The sequence below is a fragment of the Rhinolophus ferrumequinum genome, chromosome 27, assembly GCF_004115265.2.
Source record: "Rhinolophus ferrumequinum isolate MPI-CBG mRhiFer1 chromosome 27, mRhiFer1_v1.p, whole genome shotgun sequence".
Classification (NCBI taxonomy): Eukaryota; Metazoa; Chordata; class Mammalia; order Chiroptera; family Rhinolophidae; genus Rhinolophus; species Rhinolophus ferrumequinum.
Genome location: NC_046310.1, coordinates 13,322,238 through 13,340,874, shown reverse-complemented (window position 1 = coordinate 13,340,874; position 18,637 = coordinate 13,322,238). Strand labels below are relative to the sequence as shown.

Below are 18,637 nucleotides of genomic sequence, written 5' to 3'. Positions count from 1 at the left end.
GAGCTGCTCCTGGTAACAATCCGTTTAGGGAACATTTATAAGTTCTGAACATTTACAAGGACACAAGGCTAAGACTTGAAGGAAGATTCTGTAACTATTTTATTCACCTAAAAGACTTGAGGATTCCAGAGTAACACATCCAAACAGACCAGATATGTAAGCAAACAAGTAAACCTGGGATGTTTGGGGCACTGCAGTTGGTCCATCCTAGAGGAAAGCAGAGACAGGCAACCAACAGGGGGCTGAGGAACAAGAAACCGCAGAGAGCTGGTGCAGCAAAGACTGAGAACCAAGAGCGTTTCTGCTCATAAAATGAGAGGAGCCACAAAAAAATAAACAATTACTATTTGATCCTGCATTTCCACTTTGGGGTATAGATACAAATGGATGGAAAACAGGATAACAAAGAGATATTTGCATACCTATGTTCGCTGCAGCAGCCGAACTACTGTATGTTCACAACAGTAGCCGAAAGGGAAGAACCAAGAGATGAATGGATAAACAACATGTGGAATAGACACACAGCGGAATATTTTTCAACTTTAAAAAGTCAAGAAATTCTGACACCTGCTACAACATGGATGAACCCTGAGAACATTATGCTGAGTGAAATAAATCAGACACAGAAGGACAAATATTGTGTGATTCCACTTATATGAGGTACATAAAGACAGAAGGTAGAATGGTGGTTACAGGGTAAGGGGGAAGGGAACAGGGAGCTAGTGTTCAATAGGAACAGAGTTTCAGTTTGGAATAATGAGAAGGTTCTGGAGATGGAGGGTGGTGATGGTTGCACAACAACGTGAATGTAGTTAATGCCACTGAACTGTACACTTTAAAATGGTTTAAAATAGTAAACTGTACGTTATACATATTTTACCTAAATTTAAAAAATCAAAATTAGAGGAGCCAGACAGAGCCCAATGTAGAAATTGCAGAGCCAGGTGAGTTCCCTTTGTCTCCCAGGTAGCCAGGGAAACGCAGAGAAACTTGAGCAAAAGGCAGCAGGAGGCTAGAACTAGGGAAAACAGGTATCCTGACAAGGCAACCTTAGTCTAGACCTGGGCTAGACTAATTAAATGATGCAAACTGGACAGAAATGCCCAGGCTAATTGAACCGACAGTTAATTAGCGTCTAAACAAGTTCTGGTCATACAGAAGTAAAGAAGACAGCCCCTGCCCTCTCCATGCCTATGTGTAACTGCGGCCTTCTAAATCCTTCAGCAAGAATTGTTCATTGCAGACGATGGCGTCAGAGTCAGAGAGTCAGGTGGTGATGGGAGTTTCTGTGCTCAGAGCCCTGTCAGGGGCAGGCGTGCCGAGGCCTGTGGTGGGGGGAGCCCCTGCAGGGTGACGCCATCCCCAAGCCACAGACTGAGTGGTGGCACTAACACTGTGCTGTGTCATCTCTCCCTTCCACGATGAGTCTCACAGCAGATGGTAAGAGAGGGTCTCAGTATCTGGGGGTACGGCCAGCTCACAGCCCACCCCAGCTGGGCTAATGCCCAGGCACTGCTCCCATAGCCGGCCACCACTGTCCCCAAAGCCACAGGCTCCCTTTTCTTCCAAGGGATGATACCTGCAAGGTTCTGGGCCCACAAGCCAAAGGAGACTGCCAAAGCGGTGACTTTCATTCCTCTTAAACCAGTCTGAGAGCCACCAGCCACCAGCCACGCGCTCCACACACATTCGCTGTGTCTGCCTAAGTTCTGCGAATAAGACCCTGCCATCCACCAGCTTCTACGTCACTCAGAGAACCCCAGTGGACACACACGAAAGTGTGTCCTACCCCAAGGTGACGTGCACAAAGCAAAGGAGCCACACGAGCTTTCTCAGGAGTTCGTGGTAGGCTGGAGTGAGCAGAGCTGGGAATGCTGACACTTGAGCCAGACACTGAAAAGACATGCAGAGTTTACATCCAAGAGGTTAGACGTCGTACCTTGTGGAAAGAGGAATAAATACACCTATCTAGGAGGTAATACAGTCTAGCTGTGGAGTTGGGGCCATCAGACGGGGGAGAGTAGGAGACTGCAAATGGTACATACTACACTGTCACAGGAGCCAAAATCAGACGTCGGACTCACGTGGCCATTACCCTCCGAGACCCAGGAGATCCTACACCCTGTAGCAGGGATCGCCCCGGCCAAGAGTCTGAAGTCTTTCAACGCCTACGACGCTGTACGTACAGAAATGCTGGTGGCTCCGTGACCGTCTATCAGCTTAATCTTGGTTTAGGTATCTTTTTTAGTGTTTCATGTTTTGGCTTTATTTTAGCATATGTAAGAATGTCTCATTTTGCCTCTCTTTCTATGCCAAATTAAAAATACCTGCCAGCCTCCTCATTCAGTTCTGGGTTGGTATTCAGAGGCCAATTAAGGATTTAATTGTGTACTTGGAGTTTTCAGTGACCTTTCTGGGAATGAATCGGATGCCCAGTGCCACGACAAGGCACGCAGGCGAGTCTCAGTTACCCGTGCAGACCAGACGTCCCGACTCTAACAGACCCCAAACAGTGGCCACTGCTGAGCCCGCAGGTCTGAGTTCAGGACCGATGTGAACGACCTCAGAGTTGGTACCGGGACGGACTTAATGTCTCGTCCCTAATACAGGTCATTTTCTTTTCTGAGGGACACTCCAGCGACTAGAAGAGGAAGCAACTCGGAAGCCACGTGAATGGCAAACACATCAGCCGGAGTTTACTATCTGCCTCACCGAAGCCACAGGGGGACAACCTACACCTGGTCGGGGACTGGGAGATGGGTATATTTCACAGTCATCTTGGATCAAAAATAGGTGCCACAAGATACCGTGGGAACCGTGTCTTACTGCGTCAAATCAACACAGCCCGTGCCAGACACGACATCGTCCTCTGCCCTGGGGCACCCACATGGGCTCCGGCCATTGTCCCACCACTCGTTCCAGTGGCAGAAATTCCTCTCTGGCGTCTGTTGTTCAGAACCTCGGCCCAGGGGGCCCTTCTCACCTTTGACCCCAGTGCTCTGTCCCACCTGGCGGTTCCCTCCACCCAGCGGCCCGTGCAGGACGGGGCTCCACTGTCGTCCCACCACCCTGGGCCTCGGGACCTCACGTGGAGCCCAGAATGTGCATTTTTAACTGACGTAAGCAGGTAAGTCTGGGAAACCATTCATTGAACAAGAGTTTGTCGAACTTGGGCTAGCTACAGAAGATTATCCAGATCCTGAATTTATTCATTCCACACTAACTGGACTCTGACCACCTCTGGGCTGGGCACTGAGGGTACATATGAAGATGGAGGGGCTTACGGGCCGGCACAGAGACATGTGACACAGTGGGGCTCAGATACAAAGGACACTCACTAGGACTTCCTGAGTACCAAGGCTGGTCAGATGAAGAACGAGGTGGGTGAAGAACATTCCAGGGAGATGAAACAGCCCGTCCAGGTCACTGGAAGAAGCTGAGAACCTCTGGGAACATAGAAGACAAGAAATGAGGTGAAACAGCTAACTGGGGTCTGGTCCTGCCGGCCCCTCAGCTTTGTAGGTGAGAGAAGCCAGGAAAATGTTTAGCATGGCAATGACAGCAAGAGAGCTTTTTGGGTGTTAGACAGGTCACCCTGGGCAGCTCTGTGGGGGGTCACGGAGGAGACCAGTTTGGAAGAGAGTACCTGGGACAGAGCAGGCGAGAGCCTGAGCTGAGGCAGGGAAAAGAGGGGGCAGACACGACTGGTGACTGGAGAAAGAACAGACGGGGTGGAGAGGAACTGGGGGTACTGGGTCCACTGACGCTTTGAGGAGCGAGTGTAGACACACCCAGCTTGGACCTGCCCTTGCCAAGAGCAGGGCCAGAAGAGGTGGGTCAAGCAGGGGCCAAAGAGGAAATGGACGCCTTAAAAAACACATCAGCGGAAGGGGCAAAATGCTAACCTTTGCTAATTCTGGGTGATGGCTGCAGAAAGGGGCTTTCTTAGTGTCTGCACTTCTCTGTAAGTTTGATGTAAAAAGAGGAAATGGAGGCAGGCTGAGGTGAGGCAAAACTTGTCTGTGAGGGAAGACTGGCTGTGTGGCACGAGGAGGGTCCAGGACAAAGGGGCTTATCTGACGGCTCAGAGACACCGCAGCCTCTGTATCTGCCTGGAGGGAGGACCAGCAACGGGCAGTGGCTGAGGACACAGGAAGTGGGGGTGAGTGAGGAAGCAGGGTCCTGGGGAGCTAGCAGGGGAAGAAGGAGCCCCTGATAGGAGCGAGACATGCTTCTTCGGAGTCTGGGAAGGAGGGAGAAATCGTGGCGGCAGAATCGGAGAAGAATCGGAGAAGTTGAGGGAGGGGCGGGACACGGAGGTGGCCCTCACTGAGAACCGCTGTCTTCTCTGTGAGTTGGAGGTGAAGTCATGTGCTGAGAGGAGAGGATGGGGGTTTTGGGGGCTCTGAGCAAATGCCAAAGGTCTAGAACAGTATTGTAGGAGCTGAAAGAACCGAGGGTCACACTGATGAGTTAGGAAGTGACAGGGGGCCCAGCTGAGGTCAAACCAGGCATTCATCTGGGTGCCAGAAGCCCTCAGGCACCTGTGGGGAGAGCAGAGTGGGAGATGGGTGGGTTCCTGGGAGACCAAGGCCTTCCAGTGGGGAGTAAAGGACACAGGGCACAACAGCTGAGTAAGGACCAGGTGGAGGATGACGAGGTCGCCGGCACAGGAATTGGATCCTCTCCTCTCGTCGAGAGGAGCCGGTCACGTCACAAGGGCCAAGAACAGGGCCTCGGGTGTGTGTGGGGCAGCGAGGGAGCCGTGGGCCCACACTGCAAAGGCAGATCCCGGCTGTGGGCCCGGAGGGAAGGCAGCGGCCACTGGAGGTGACGACCACCGACAGCACCTAGGATGGATGTCACAGGATGGGGGGCGTGACTGTGACCAGATGCCACGTCCTCAATGGATCCAGATGACAGCACCAAGGAGGCTGTGGAGTCCCCATCCTGATAGCACGTATATAGGACAATGAGGCGCAAGAGGGACCTGCTGGCCGACTTCCTGGGAGCGGAGGGAGCAGCGAACACAAGTCCAGAGACCACAGCTCAGAGCCATGCGATGCCAGGCAGCCAGAGGGGCTGGAAACAAGACAAGTGAGGTCCCTAGGCCTCGAAATTCCAGAGGGAACTCTGCCCAGGCATGGCTTCAGGGCCTGCACAGGTGGACGCTCCCATTACCTGGCTAAGGCCTCCAACAGTCACTGCCTTTCATGTTTGCTCAGCAGCTCCAGGTCACAGGAAATTGTGAACATGCCTCTGCGACATCCAACCCCAACGAGGCCTCGAGATGACACCAGGTAGGTGGGACGGGGGCCAGTGCCAGCTTATTTTAGGTCATCTCTGAAGTCTGCATGACTGTGGTGGGAACACGGTGATGACGGAAACCTTCTCTTCAGGCATAGTTCATGGAAAATCACCCGCCAACACTTTGACGCCAGCAAGCATGCGATGGCACAAGCTAGTGCAGACATTACACCTTAACAGAGCCATTTTCTCTGGGTGCAGCCAGTATTGTCCCCAAGCTGGGCCTCTGAGGAGAACTAGCTCCACTCTCACCAACACAGGCCCCTGTACTCCCGGTAACAGCCAGTCTTCTTTGCTTTAACAACTACAGTTTCCACGGTTTCAAAGCGCCTGGGCACAGCAGAAAACACATGTACCTGAACTACCTGAGAGGTGGCCAGAAGCCAATCAGAAATGAATTACCACGTCAGCCGGAAGTGGGCCAAGCCGGAAGGGAACAAGAAATGACCCTACGAGGGGTCACCCAGCCTGTTCCACATGCCAGGCACTGTTCTAGGCTCTGGAGAAACTGGTGAAGCAGAAAAGGTCACTACTGTTATGGCCCTTCCTCCCAGGACAACTGTGAGGCACTGGAGGTTGAGGTAGGGGGATGACAGAGGAGGGGGTTAGGGGAGGCAGAAGCGCAGAGGTCACAAGTGAAGGGTGGGGATGTTTCAAACAGAATAAAAAGTGGGACTAGGTGAGGCGAGTCTTCGTGGCCTCATCTGAGCAGACCAAAGTAGGGTCTTAAAAAGAGAGGTTCCTGCCAACCCCAGGCACCCAACATTTCACATGGCCCCTTTTTTTGTTTCCAGATGGATAATTTGAGAAACGGAGCAGTTTACTCAGTTTCCAGTAGCTGAGTCTGTGACGGCTGGAACTGGCTGAAAGGCTCAGCTGTAAAGACACTTCCCCTTGCAAAACTGCCTCTCAGGAAATATGTATTTATTAGCCAGTTAGAGCTCATTAAAACTCTCGGCTAACAAATGCCGCTGGGAAACCAAAGAAATATTGGTGGAAATTTATTTTATTTGTATGTTGTTGTAACTTGCAGTTGTAAAATGTGATTCTACATATAAAAAAAGTTTAAAAGCTAAAAACCGAAAAATAACTAGAAATGAATCTTTGATCTTTTCAAAGAATGGTTTCATCTGTGTTTATATACATGACAGTCTGCAAAAAGGCTTAAACGCATTGGCGCTCAGAGGACTCTTGTGGGTAAACATTGTTCATTTTATATTGGCTGAGAATAGACATCACTTCATATCTGAAACCCTTTAGAACACTTATTTTTTCTTCTAAACATCCATATGCAATTTTTAGAAATATACACAAACACAATGATTAGGAGACACTCAAATCTTTTTCTGGCTCTAAGATTAGTCGTGATTTTGTTCCATTATATGTCCCTGTATTTTCAAAATTTTTCAGCAATAAACCTGTATCATTTTATAAGCAGAAGAAAGTAACTTTGAAAAATGAAATACAATTTCCTCTTTTTAAAAAAGATATATAGTATGTTTGGTGTCTTCTTGTTGTTTTGTAACTCCAATCAGAAATTCCAATTCCAAATATTTACACAGAGAAAGGTAATCCTTTGGATAAAAACATTATCCACTATTATCAAAGATAAGCAATCCAAAGACAGTGACTTGAGTTAGAAAAAGGACATGGGCATAAGAGTCTCAGACTCATCTCAAATCCCAGCTCTCATCTGTATCAGCTGTGCAACCTTGGGCAAGTTTCATAACCTCTCTGATCCACAGTTTCCTCATTTGTAAAATGTCAGTTGTGAGGACTAAAGGGCTGCCTGGGTAGTAAGAGGCCATGTGACTGAAGCTATGCAAAAACCACGAACAACAACAACAACAAAAAAAAACCTCAGTTTTATTCCTGCATCTTCCAAATGTGACAAATGTACTCAAAGACAGTGGCTGATATAAACAAAAATTAATTGGTAATTTGAAATGTTTTCATTTGAAAACAAATGCAGATAAATTTTCACAGTAGTAAACAAGACTTGAAAGGAACGTTGTGCTTCTGGCTGGCCACATCGACCCTTGCTCCCAGATCGCCAGTGGGAAGAAGGGGAAGGGAAACAACTAGAGGTGCATCTGAGAGGTCCTTAGTGCCTAGAACCGGCCTACTGTACACACTCAATAAATAGTAGCTACTATTTTTATTACCCGTTAGTAGGAACGTACAGTTAAATAAGAAAAATATGCCCTCTTCCTATCTTACAGCCTAGACATGGCAGTGGGCAGTCCTTTTAATTGTTGTATATTGTTAAGTGCCCAATTCCTTATTTGGGATGTCAATATATGTTCAGCAATCACTATGGCTCATCAGATGACGAAATATACAAGGAATATAAGAAGCTGGAAAGAAAGCGAACACAGAGTCTAACATAGAACTGACTCGCCTAAATTTTGGTTGAGATAATTACCATCGTGTAACCAACACCCACACATATAACGTGTCCACTGAAATCAATGAGTCTCAGATTTTCCCTTTCAATATTCAGGAGCCAAATCAATGCAGTGGGGCTTCGGGAGGTTTGATTTGAAGAGAGGGAGAAGGAAAAGATTAGGAAAGGAAGAGGGGCTGGGACTTGGGAAGTGTTATTGCAATTTGAATTCAAAGAGCCACAGTTTCTTTTTATTCTTAGAAATTGGAATCTTGTCACTTGCACTGGGGATGAGGTCAGGACCTGACCCAGACTTGGAACCTGACCCATTCAGCAGCCCCTGGACAAGAGGGTGAGCCTTGGGGACCTGGAGAGCAGAGGTCAACATGAGGTCCCTGTGACGCCTGGTTTTGATTCAGTCAGCTATTAGTCTACCAGCGGCACAAACTGCCCATTTAATTGACCTGCTTTTAAATGATTTATCTTCCCTGAAAGAAAATCATTCTTTCTGATTACCCACTCTGCTTCAGGAGCTAGTTCAGAGAACTCCACACCTGAGAGCTTGATGGAGCTCTCTGGTACCTGCCACTCTCCGGCCAAGGGAAACACATAAACAAACAGCAAATGAAGTATTTCTGAAAAAAGGGAGTACTGTAGTTAGCTTTCTCAAATGCAGGTGTCTCCCCCAATCCAAAGAAGCAGAGGAAGCCCCTTTAAAACACATGAGCAGGCGTCTGCTGCACGGGTGGGTGCGATCTGCTCCGCACCCCTTTTTATTCTCAATTAAGTAAAGTTTTGTCTTCCCTTAACAACTGCCAACAACTTCAAGGCTCAATTTCCCACCATAGATTAGACCCCGCAGACTCGACTCAGAACTCTGGGGCATAGGAAGAGAGAGGGTGCAAACCCCTATCACTCCTCACTCGAAGGATTTTTGATCAGCCCGGAAATTCCTGTGTCTGAATTCCTTCTCTCTCACCCCCAGATCCCTAAATGAACTGACACATGGACTACCCCGCCTTGGACAGTCGGGGAAGGGTGGAGATCACCCAGGTCAACGTTCTCACTTTTGAGATGTGGGAGATGACAAGCAAGCCTCTTTCCTAAGGTGACATGGTTAGAAGCCTTCCTGCGCCCCGGGAGTTCCCTCTTCTCCTTCTAACAGGAGCCGCTCTAGCTGCTTAGGTCTCTTTAAAGATAAACCCTCACACTCACGTAGACCAAACACCGCATCTCACTCACCCTACGACTTTCTTCTGGTCTTCATCCCAGGTCATCTCCCACTGCATGCGTTCTCACTAAGGCTCCCCAGAACCATGCCTCAAGGAATTCCTCCAGGCCCTTCCCCATCACCAGGATGTGCTGGGCAGGGCAAGGCTGTTCATGGTGGGAGACTATGCCCTGCGGTGCTCCTTCTAAATGGCTTGGCCTTGGCCATTCTGCCCACCAACTCAGATAGTGAGGACAGAGTTTAAACAACCTCAGAGAAGGAAGCCGGAGAGTTTGATGGACTTGCCAAATGTTGCCCAGTCTTGATAAGGGGACCACCATTCCTCCATTCTGCCCTCTACCTCTCTTCCTACTTCTATTCAGAATCATTCCATCTCCTATTCCTACGCCACACCTGCATTATTGGGACCCACCACAACCGCCCTCAACCTGGGTAGCCCTCTGGAGGGATGGTGGGAAAACTGATGCCCCCTGGGGATGCTGGGGGCCTGGTGGAAGGATGGTTCGCCACCTCCAGGGGGTCTTCAGGAGTTGGATGGGTCAGACCTCAGAAAAGTGAAGGAGGAAACACTGTCCTCAGCCTTTTTCTACATGACTTTCCTCATTCATCCCTGTCCTTCCCCAGTCTCCTGCCTCCTGGCTTTTCTCCCGCCTTCTTCCGCGTCTACCCCATGACCTGGTCCCTCCCCAACCTGGCCCAGCCTCTCCCTACTTCCTCTTACAAGACACTCCGTCTTCTTTCCACTTTATCTCCAATTATGTCTAAATACAATCCACTACGGATGCTGACATTTTAAATGTTTAGTTGTTATAATTACTTGACTGCCGCGCTGACCACAGGAGAGATGTGGGCAGGGGAAGTCGGGGGGTAGAGGGATTGTCAGCGCCACGCTTGGGGCCCGGGACATCGGCCAGGCCCTGGCAAGGGTGCCTTGCCCCAGGAACTAGCGGTCCCTCCGCCTCCAGCCAGTGGCCGGGGCATCGAGGGCGCGCTCGGCGCCCCGGGCCTAGGATGCCACGAACCGCTCCCGCCCCGGGACAGGGAGCGACAGAGGGTCTAACGTGCACGTGCGCCGTGACTGGCCTCCCAGTCCGCCCACACTCGCCATGTGGAGACGGTGAGATGGCATTTTAGAGAATTGGGGGAAGGAGGTGACCAGGGGCGCGTTTGGGGCGAAAGAAAAGAGTTAGGAGCCGCTGCCGGTTACTCACGTGCCAGATGGCGAAGAAGATGAGCGCAGCGCAGAGCACCAGCGAGAGCATGTAGCAGAAAGCAGCAAAAGTGAAGGCCATGGCCGGCGGCCGGGCCGCCCGCACCCCAATCCCGCCACACACAGAAGAGCCCCTGGGAGGCCAATGCACCCCCTCGAGGAACGCTCTCCCTCCAAAAGAGGACAGAAAGGATCCACGTCTGCACCCTCCCCTCGAAGGCCGTGGGAGGCGGCACGCCACGCGGAGAGAGATTCAAACGTCCGTAGATAGGGACAGGATTCCCACAGGCTCCGGCGACCTGGGACGCCAGCCCGCCTGTAAAGTGTCGTTGGCGGGAACCGTCTCCGAATCCAAGAAGAAACCAGGTCGTAGAGAACTCCTGCAGATGGATGCCAACCAGCAAAGCCCTCCGGACAAGCACGGCGAGGGGTGCGAGGGCTCCGCCGAGGACCGAGCGAGAAGCTCCCGTCTCCCGGAACCCCAGAAAGAGCCCTGTGTCTTCCCGCTCCTAAGCAGAAGAGGGGAGGCGAGCGCACCGCTCAGGACCCTCCCTCGCCACCGGGGCGCAAACTGAGAGCGTCCAGCAAGGTGCCCGGGCGGACTCCGACCTCCTTCCAAATCCCAGAGCTGGCAGCGGCTCTTTCCCGGGAGGACGGGTCTTCGTGCGGCCGGGAAGAGCCAGGACCCTCCGGACCAGCGCCCCGGACGTGGCTTCCAAGGTTGCTATGCGCCCCTAGGCGCGCCCAGCCCCAGCTGCGGCCCTGGCCGACCTGCCTCTATCACCCAAGTTCCCCGAAACTAGGAATCGGACGCGGCGGGGCACAGGTTCCAGCCCAGAGGGCCTGCTCTCGCCCTAGCAGCTGTAGCGGCGGATTTCAAGGCCAAGAGCTGCTTGCAGCGGAGCTTGTTCCACCTGCTGCTGCCGCCGCCGCCGCCGCCTCTGCCACCGCGAGCACTGAAGCGGCGCGCCCGGGGTCCCCTCCCTCTCGGCGCCCCACCCTCTCGGCTCCGTCGCCTCCGAGCACGCCCTCCCCAGCGGGCGGAGACTGCGGCGGGGGGTGGGGGGGGGACTGGGAAAGGTGGGTTGCGGGGGCACCGCCGGGTGCTAGGTCGCCGTCGCCGCTGCAGTTGTGCACTCGCGCCTCTCAAGGAAACTTGAGGCCAGCGCGCAGGGCGGCCGCGCTTTAGTGGGGTGCGATGGGGAGGCGCAGGGACTCTTTAAACACGTGTGTCTGGAGGAGGTGGGAAGCTGCGGAAGGGTATGGTGTGTACCTCGCGCTCAGAGGCGTCAGCCGCCCCTTCCAGTTCTCGCAGTTTTGTCTGAATGGGAAATGTGGGAGCAGAGGGGGCTGGTCCTGTGTTGGTTGGGGATACAGGACAAGCCCTTGGACCCAGTATTGCTCGGATGGGTCTTCCCAAACTGTAATGCCCACGAAGGCTGCAGGCTGCGTTCGCAGCGCTGCTCCCATCCCCAGCAGAATTCTCCGTTAGCGTCTGTCCTGTGCATCCTCCAAGGTTCCCGCCGTCTGACCTTAGGGAAACGAGAGTCTGTCACTATTCTGGACTGAAGAGCCAGCAACCACCGCTCTGCATCATGGGGGTGGTCTAGCGGAACTGTCAAGAGCGTGTGCTTGTGGCGTCAGGCCTCTTAGGAGCAGCAAGTTGCTTAACCTCTTTAAACTTCGGTTTCCTCATCTGAAAAATAGGGGTAAGAATACTACCAGTCCACTTTAAGGGATTAAATAGGAACATAAAGAACCTGGCACAGAGCCTGGCACTTTGTACTCGTTCGGTAAAGGGTAGGGGTTAGTTACTCGCTGCGCACTTGGCCCCGTGGCCCAGCATCTGGGAAACTCACCGTACTTCCTTTGTAAGGGACTTCTGATACGGTATTGAAAGAGGCTCTGATCATTCCAGATGCAACTTGGGTTTCAGATAAGTCAGTAAATCCAGAAAGCCAGGAGAAATATCCTGGAAAATGACTGGCAAAGCCGGTGAAAAACTACAGCCACATCATAGCTTGCAGTGAATCTCAGAGCGCCTGGTCTCGTGCACAGAGTAGGCACTAAATAAACAACCTATTGATTCTAATCCAGTGTACTAAACAGTGTGCTAAACCCAGTGTGCTAAACAGTGTGCTGGTTGCACTGTTCACAGGTGTGATTCCAATGGCTTTAGAGCTGCAAGGAATGAATTACAGAGAGTTAGTCATACAACTACCATGTTTCCCCGAAAATAAGACCTAGCCGGACAATCAGCTCTAATGCGTCTTTTGGAGCAAAAATTAATATAAGACCCGGTCTTATTTTACTATAAGACCGGGTCTTATATAATATAATATAATATAATATAATATAATATAATATAATATAATATAATATAATAATACCGGGTCTAATATAATATAATGTAATATAATATAACACCAGGTCTCATATTAATTTTTGCTCCAAAAGACACATTACAGATGATTGTCCGGCTTCATCTTATTTTCAGGGAAACACGGTAGCTAGTGACAGAACTAGAATCAGGTCTGCAGACTCCTAATCCAGGGCTCTTTCCACTACACCCCAACATGCTTACAGCTATTTGGCTGTACCTCCAATTTGGAAATTAAATGTCTTTCAGTTGGAATTGGGGAAACTAGAGCAAGTCCAGTAGCTATTGACAAAATGGTCAACAGATCAGCATTTAATAGCTTCTGGGTCAAGACGGGCTGCATACTTGGCCGGGCCAAACGCAAAATGAAAATGTAGAGCTTCTTGTTAAAAAATTATTACTAATTTCAAGATAGTAACAGCAGAGCATCAAACCAGGTGTGAAGCCCTTCTGAGTACAGGACCCTGGGCAACTACAGGGGTTGCACACCTGTGAATACAGCCGTGCTCTGGGTATACTCTTTATCACATTCTCTTCTACTTAAGTATGTCTTCCAGTCTAAATTCTCATTAAAGAAAATTTGGAAAATACAGAAATGAAAAAGATGAAACAAATACCATAGTCTGCCACTCTCAGATACCACCAATGCAATAGTGATATATTTCTAGCTCTGTTTTGCTTTTTATTTTATATCAAGCATTTCTTTTAATTGTTGCAATTATACTGTATAAATTTTTGTGACACCAAAACAATAAGATAATATCAAAGGAAAATTTGATAATTCAAATATTTTGATTCCCTTTAGGGATGATCCTATTGTGTTTTTTTCTGCTGATTCGCACTTACAGAGTCCTAGCTCTTTGTGTGTCTAGTAATTTTTTATTGTATGTCAAACATTGTTTTTAAAAGTTCCTTGCAGAAATTTGAGGTCTAAGATGATGTTATCTTTCTTCGAGGAGGATTTTCTACTTCTTTTGCCAGGTGTCTGGGGAAAGAAGCACTCTAGAATTACCTTAACCCAAATTCAGGGTTTGAGATTTTTCTGGGCTAACCAGATGACTATGTTCTGGTTCACCCTTATTTATGTGGAACAATTTTTTTGGATCCCAGGCCAAAGCAGGTAAGAAATCAAGTCGCAAGCCATGGTGGTCCTGACTTTTGCTCCCAGTTCTACAAAGCACTAAAAACACAGCTCAACTTCTCAGATACCTCCTCCAGGCTAGCAAATGCTCCTAGGGCAAAATTAGCCCCAAGTGCTAGGCTGACTTCTCTGGATTCCCAACCACTCTCAGAACTTGGCCCCAATAATCCCTCACTCTCTTGTTAAGTCTTTGATGCTTATAAGATATTTTTGTATATCATTCCGTTTTTAAAATGTGTTCGGTGGGAGGATTGATCTCAATTATCTAGCTCAGCATTACCAGAATTAGGATTACCTACATCAATAGAATATTTCAAACAAACAAAAAAATGACTCTATATCCTACCACTTTGACTTTCAAGTCTCCACCCACATCATACATGACCTCTATTGTTCTTGCCCTTTCCCCAGCCCTGCTTTATCTTGTTTGATCAGTTTTCAGCCTCCTTAGGAACCACACAGCCATGTCTCTGAGGACTTGCCTCTTCTATGAGTCACTGACATGAAGCAGTGTATGGGTCACCTCTCCATCAGAACCCCAATCTCAGCCTCTTTCCAGTCTGCAGGAAATTGCTTCCTGCTTCCCTCCTGCTGTTGGCAAAGCCTCTCTCTCTCCTCTCCCAGAATCTCCCCAAAACCAGAAAGAAACTTTGACTTCCCAGATCTTCTACTTTCCACCTCACAATTTGTTCAGCCAATATTCATTAGTATAATAACGGCAGTGATTATGATAATACTGAAGGATTTCTGCTCTGATTGGTAAATAGTATAACAATAATTGTAGCAAACAGTAAAGTTAATAAATAATTAAAAATTCTAAATTAAGCTCATTCATTCAGGGTAATTGTCATAGGCTGTCACAAGGACCATTGATAAACAGGCCCCTCATACGCTCATTTATCACAAAGCACACCATGCTATTTACATCCTGGTTTATCACTCTACCGAAATCACGAGGGTGCCACTAATTCTAAATAGTTGTTACTTTAATTGTATTTGTGCACTGTAATTCTTCTGTGAGTGGTAAGTGTATGGTTTCAATATTTATGAACTTAAGAATTCATAAGTAAAATATTAAAAATGAACTCAAAGAACAAAGAGAAAACCAAGGGTGGATATGCGTATTAATATTCCCTTTAAATATCACACTCCCCAATATTCTGAGTCTGCAGAGAATAATTAATAATGAAGTGCTACTCAGAGAACCTTCTGATACTCTGCCAAACCCAAACAACCTGAACACCTTTTACACTGTGAAAGAATCAGCCCAAAATCACACAATGCTTGTTATTTTTCCAGTACAAAATAATTTGATTATTTTAACAAAAAATATGAGTGTTTCCTTGGTGCTAGGGATGTAAATATGGGATGCAAATGGTGCTCAGAGTTGATTGTGAAAAGACTTAGATCGTCATCATAGGGGCAATCACATTCTGCCAAAGTTCATGGTTTAATAAAACTTACAATTATCAATGAGAAAAACAATCAAAAGATCGGTTTCATGCAACAATGCATTTGAAAAAACAAAATCTTCTGAATTGAGAAATTTATATTTACTTTAACATAACTCATAAAATAGGAGGAAACATTTTGAAAATAAAAAAAGAATTTAGAGAATTAGCCTTAAGAAACAATATTCTGACAGCGATATCTGTACTTCTGTGGCTTTATAAGAAATAAGTGTTTCTTTGAAATCAATTTAATTCAACAATCAATAAAAGTAATTACACATATAAGGATAAGTAAAAGAAACTATGTAGAAACAAAGAAATATGATACATCACTTGAAATAAACAAATTATACATTCTAAGAAAGCTATTAGAATATCTAGTAAATTGTGTAAAATGACTGATGGCAAAAGTAAAAAGCATAATGAATTTTTAAGTTGTTTCTATTTATTAATTGCTGCAACTTTGCCAAATGCAAAGCTCCATGGATTAGAAGTGATTAAAATTGAATAAAAACTAACCCAACTCATTAAAGATAATGTTCCACAAAAACACGAGGCCCAGCCAACCCCCAGCGCTCCCATTCACGCAGCTGGGATGCCGTAACGTGGGGAGGCCCTCTTGGCTCTTCCAGCCCCAAACCCATAGGCAACTGCGGTCAGCGTCATGTGGAGCTGAGACTGCGCCCAGCTGAGCCCAGCCGAGAGCGGGGTCAGGAGCAAATAAAGCTGGCTGTTGTTTTAAGCAACTAAGTTTGGGGGTTCTTTGTTAGGCAGTGATAGATAACTGCAAACGTTCTTTATTCACCAAGTAATCTTTTTTAATTTGGTACCCACTGTGGACAGAAATCATGGCTTCCGGAAAGGGGAAGTGTATAATGAAGCAAACTCCCCCATAGCTTAGATCAGATATATCTCTCTCCAGATCCTATACCTCCTTTGACTCTAATTCCTACAGTCACCCATCACCCCCTCCAGACACAAAGGCTCTGGGGTCTGGGTCAGGGTGCAGTGTCCAGGCCACTTGGGCCAGGCTTCGGCGCCAGGGGTCACTTGTCCTACGGCTGCAGAGTACTTACTACCCTGTTAGTTTGGGGTTTCTTTTTGTGATACAATATACATGACATAAAGTTTACCATTGTAACCATTTTTAAGTGTTCAGTTCTGTGACATCAAGTACATTCACACTGTTGTGCAACCAGCACCACTAGCCATCTCCAGAAATGTTTCATCTTTCTAAACGGAAACCCTGTACCCATTATACAATAACTCTCCAACTCCCCTTCCCCAAGCCCTGGCAAGCACCATTCTCCTTTCTTTCTCTCTATGAATTGGACTACTCTAGACATCTTATATAAGTAGAATGTCACCCCGCCTTATAATTCAACTCTACACGTCTATCTCCCTCTGTAAACTGGGAAGTCCTTGACATTAGAGACTCTTTTTCATTCATCTTTGAATTATAATTACCCAGTGTCTGGCATATAATAAGTGTCCAATAAAGGTTCAACGGGTGGATGGATGGATGGACGGACGGATGGATGGATGGACGGATGATGGATGCAGTTGTCACAGTCCAGTATCATAGTTGACTTAAACAAGTTCTCCCACTAGATAATACGCAAATGCACTTACCTTTCACTTACTTACTTTAGAGCACTTACTACCCTCCAGGCACAATAAGCAGGGAACAGCCCATACCTGGAAGGAGCTCAGAGTCTAACAGAGTTGCACAGAGCCAACTATGACTTCAAGAAGAACAAAAAGAAAGGCGTGCAAGCACAGGGCTTCTGACGTCATGTCTGTTCAGCAGACATATTTTTCACTGAATTGAATCAGATGACAAGCTAGTCGGAAGCTTTGGGCTTAAATTCCCCCTTTCAAGCTGTGTTGATGTTTTACACAAGTAACTTCCTCTCCACATCCTTCGGATGTATCACTTCTGACATGAAAACCAGGTATAACCCAGCTTGATCTGTGCAAGCAGGACGCAGCAAATGCAGAAGCCACATTTTCACTAAAGTGGCGGGTATGGGGGGGGGCGGGGGGGAGGGTCTCTAACCAGAGAACTGCCAGTTTCAGGGAGTCCTTGGGTTAGGGAGGCAAAGTAATAGGGTGTAGCTTCCTGCTTGTGTTCCTAGCTCGTCTTCATGTCACCGTCCCTAGAATGCTGCCTTCTGCAGAAATGAAGTGATTTCCCAATGATTAGCCCTGGTAAACAGTCACTGCAGACAGATCGCAAGCAATGAGCCTTTGTTAGAAACCCCCATTCACACCTGGAGATGTATCATCTATTTTAACAATACTGCTTAAGAGGCAGCTGTCGCGTCAAGGGAAAGCGTCTCACTCAGAAACTGCTGAGCTTTTGGGGGCAGCTTAATGGTGCGTGCTGGAAATCTGAAATGCCCACAGCCTCCCAACTGGAGGACTAAAACCCAGCTCCCCGGTTTGACCCTTTATCCTCCTAAAACCTTGGTAGTGGATGCCTCAATAGACAGGACTGGCATTATTAATAACATGATAAGTCTGTGATGCCATTATTTTTTCTCTATTTGCCAATTCAGACAGGAAACTCGAGGGCCTGAGCTTTACCATCAGGTGTGAAATATTTTCCTGGCTTCCAGGTGCTGTGATCATGTGTGCCATTCTTAACAACAATGGCAGGCATCCTGCAGAAAGTCTCAGGCACTAAGTTTAGCCCCACAGCGAATGAGTCTGTAACTCACAAGATTAATGGTGGATCTAATTTTATGGGGTCTGAATATTACTGCTATGCTTTCCTTTCCTTCCTGCGGACCTCCCAGGCCCGAATCCAATGTGCCCTGAGAGTCCCTTGTCATCTTGTTTTCCACCCCTCTGTGCTCTACCAGAATTTCAGTTTTTAAAAGCTTTATCACTTACTTGTTCCATTTTTCTCAGTTTGTTCCAAGGATGTTAGAAACCATTATAAAGGTCAGTGTCTGCACACATACACACCCGCACACACTTGGAATGAAAGAAGCTCTTTTGCATTTGAACAAAAAGAAGTTCTTGAAGCTGCATGTGAATGACCACCAGGTGTCACATGGTAACTCTCCTAGATCATGACAACTGTGTCTGTGTTCTGTGGAAGTAGTTTATCAGCAGTGGTTATTAATAATCAATCTTGATTGCGTGCTGGGTGCCAGATCCCGGCAAGCACTTGCCAGGCACTGTCTCCTTTCATTCTCGTCTCTGCGGTGGCATCATCATCTCCATTTTACCAATGAGAAAACTGAGACTCAGAGAGGTCAGGTACTTGCCTAAGATCACACAGTAAAGAGCAGGATTCATACCCAAATTGATCTGACTCTAAAGCCTGAGCTCTAAACCCCCCTCACTGTACCCCGGGGCTGGAGGCCTAGAGATGCTGGCTTCCTGGATAGAAAATGGAAGGAACCCGGCAGCTAAGCCTCTGAGAATAAAAGCGGGCTGTTTTACAGTTCGGTATCTGCGAGCTATAAAAACAGAAGCTCTCCAGTTGGGACTGCGCCAAGCTTTATGTCCTGGTGTGCA

General features: G+C 47.9%; 1 protein-coding gene across 12 annotated transcripts in view; it reads right to left on the bottom strand.

Annotated features, from left to right (window-relative positions):
- The window catches only part of CNIH3 (cornichon family AMPA receptor auxiliary protein 3), a 181,209-nt gene that overhangs the window by 76,099 nt on the left and 86,473 nt on the right, over positions 1–18,637 (bottom strand). For 2 of the 12 annotated variants that reach the window (XM_033099734.1, XM_033099732.1), the window contains exon 1: positions 10,136–11,057. The exons of the other annotated variants lie outside the window; for them this stretch is intronic. In XM_033099734.1, coding sequence (XP_032955625.1) covers positions 10,136–10,216 — 81 coding nt within the window. In that variant the 5' untranslated portion in view covers positions 10,217–11,057. Of the gene's footprint in view, positions 1–10,135; positions 11,058–18,637 lie in introns of those variants that run through there. 12 annotated transcript variants of the gene reach the window in all.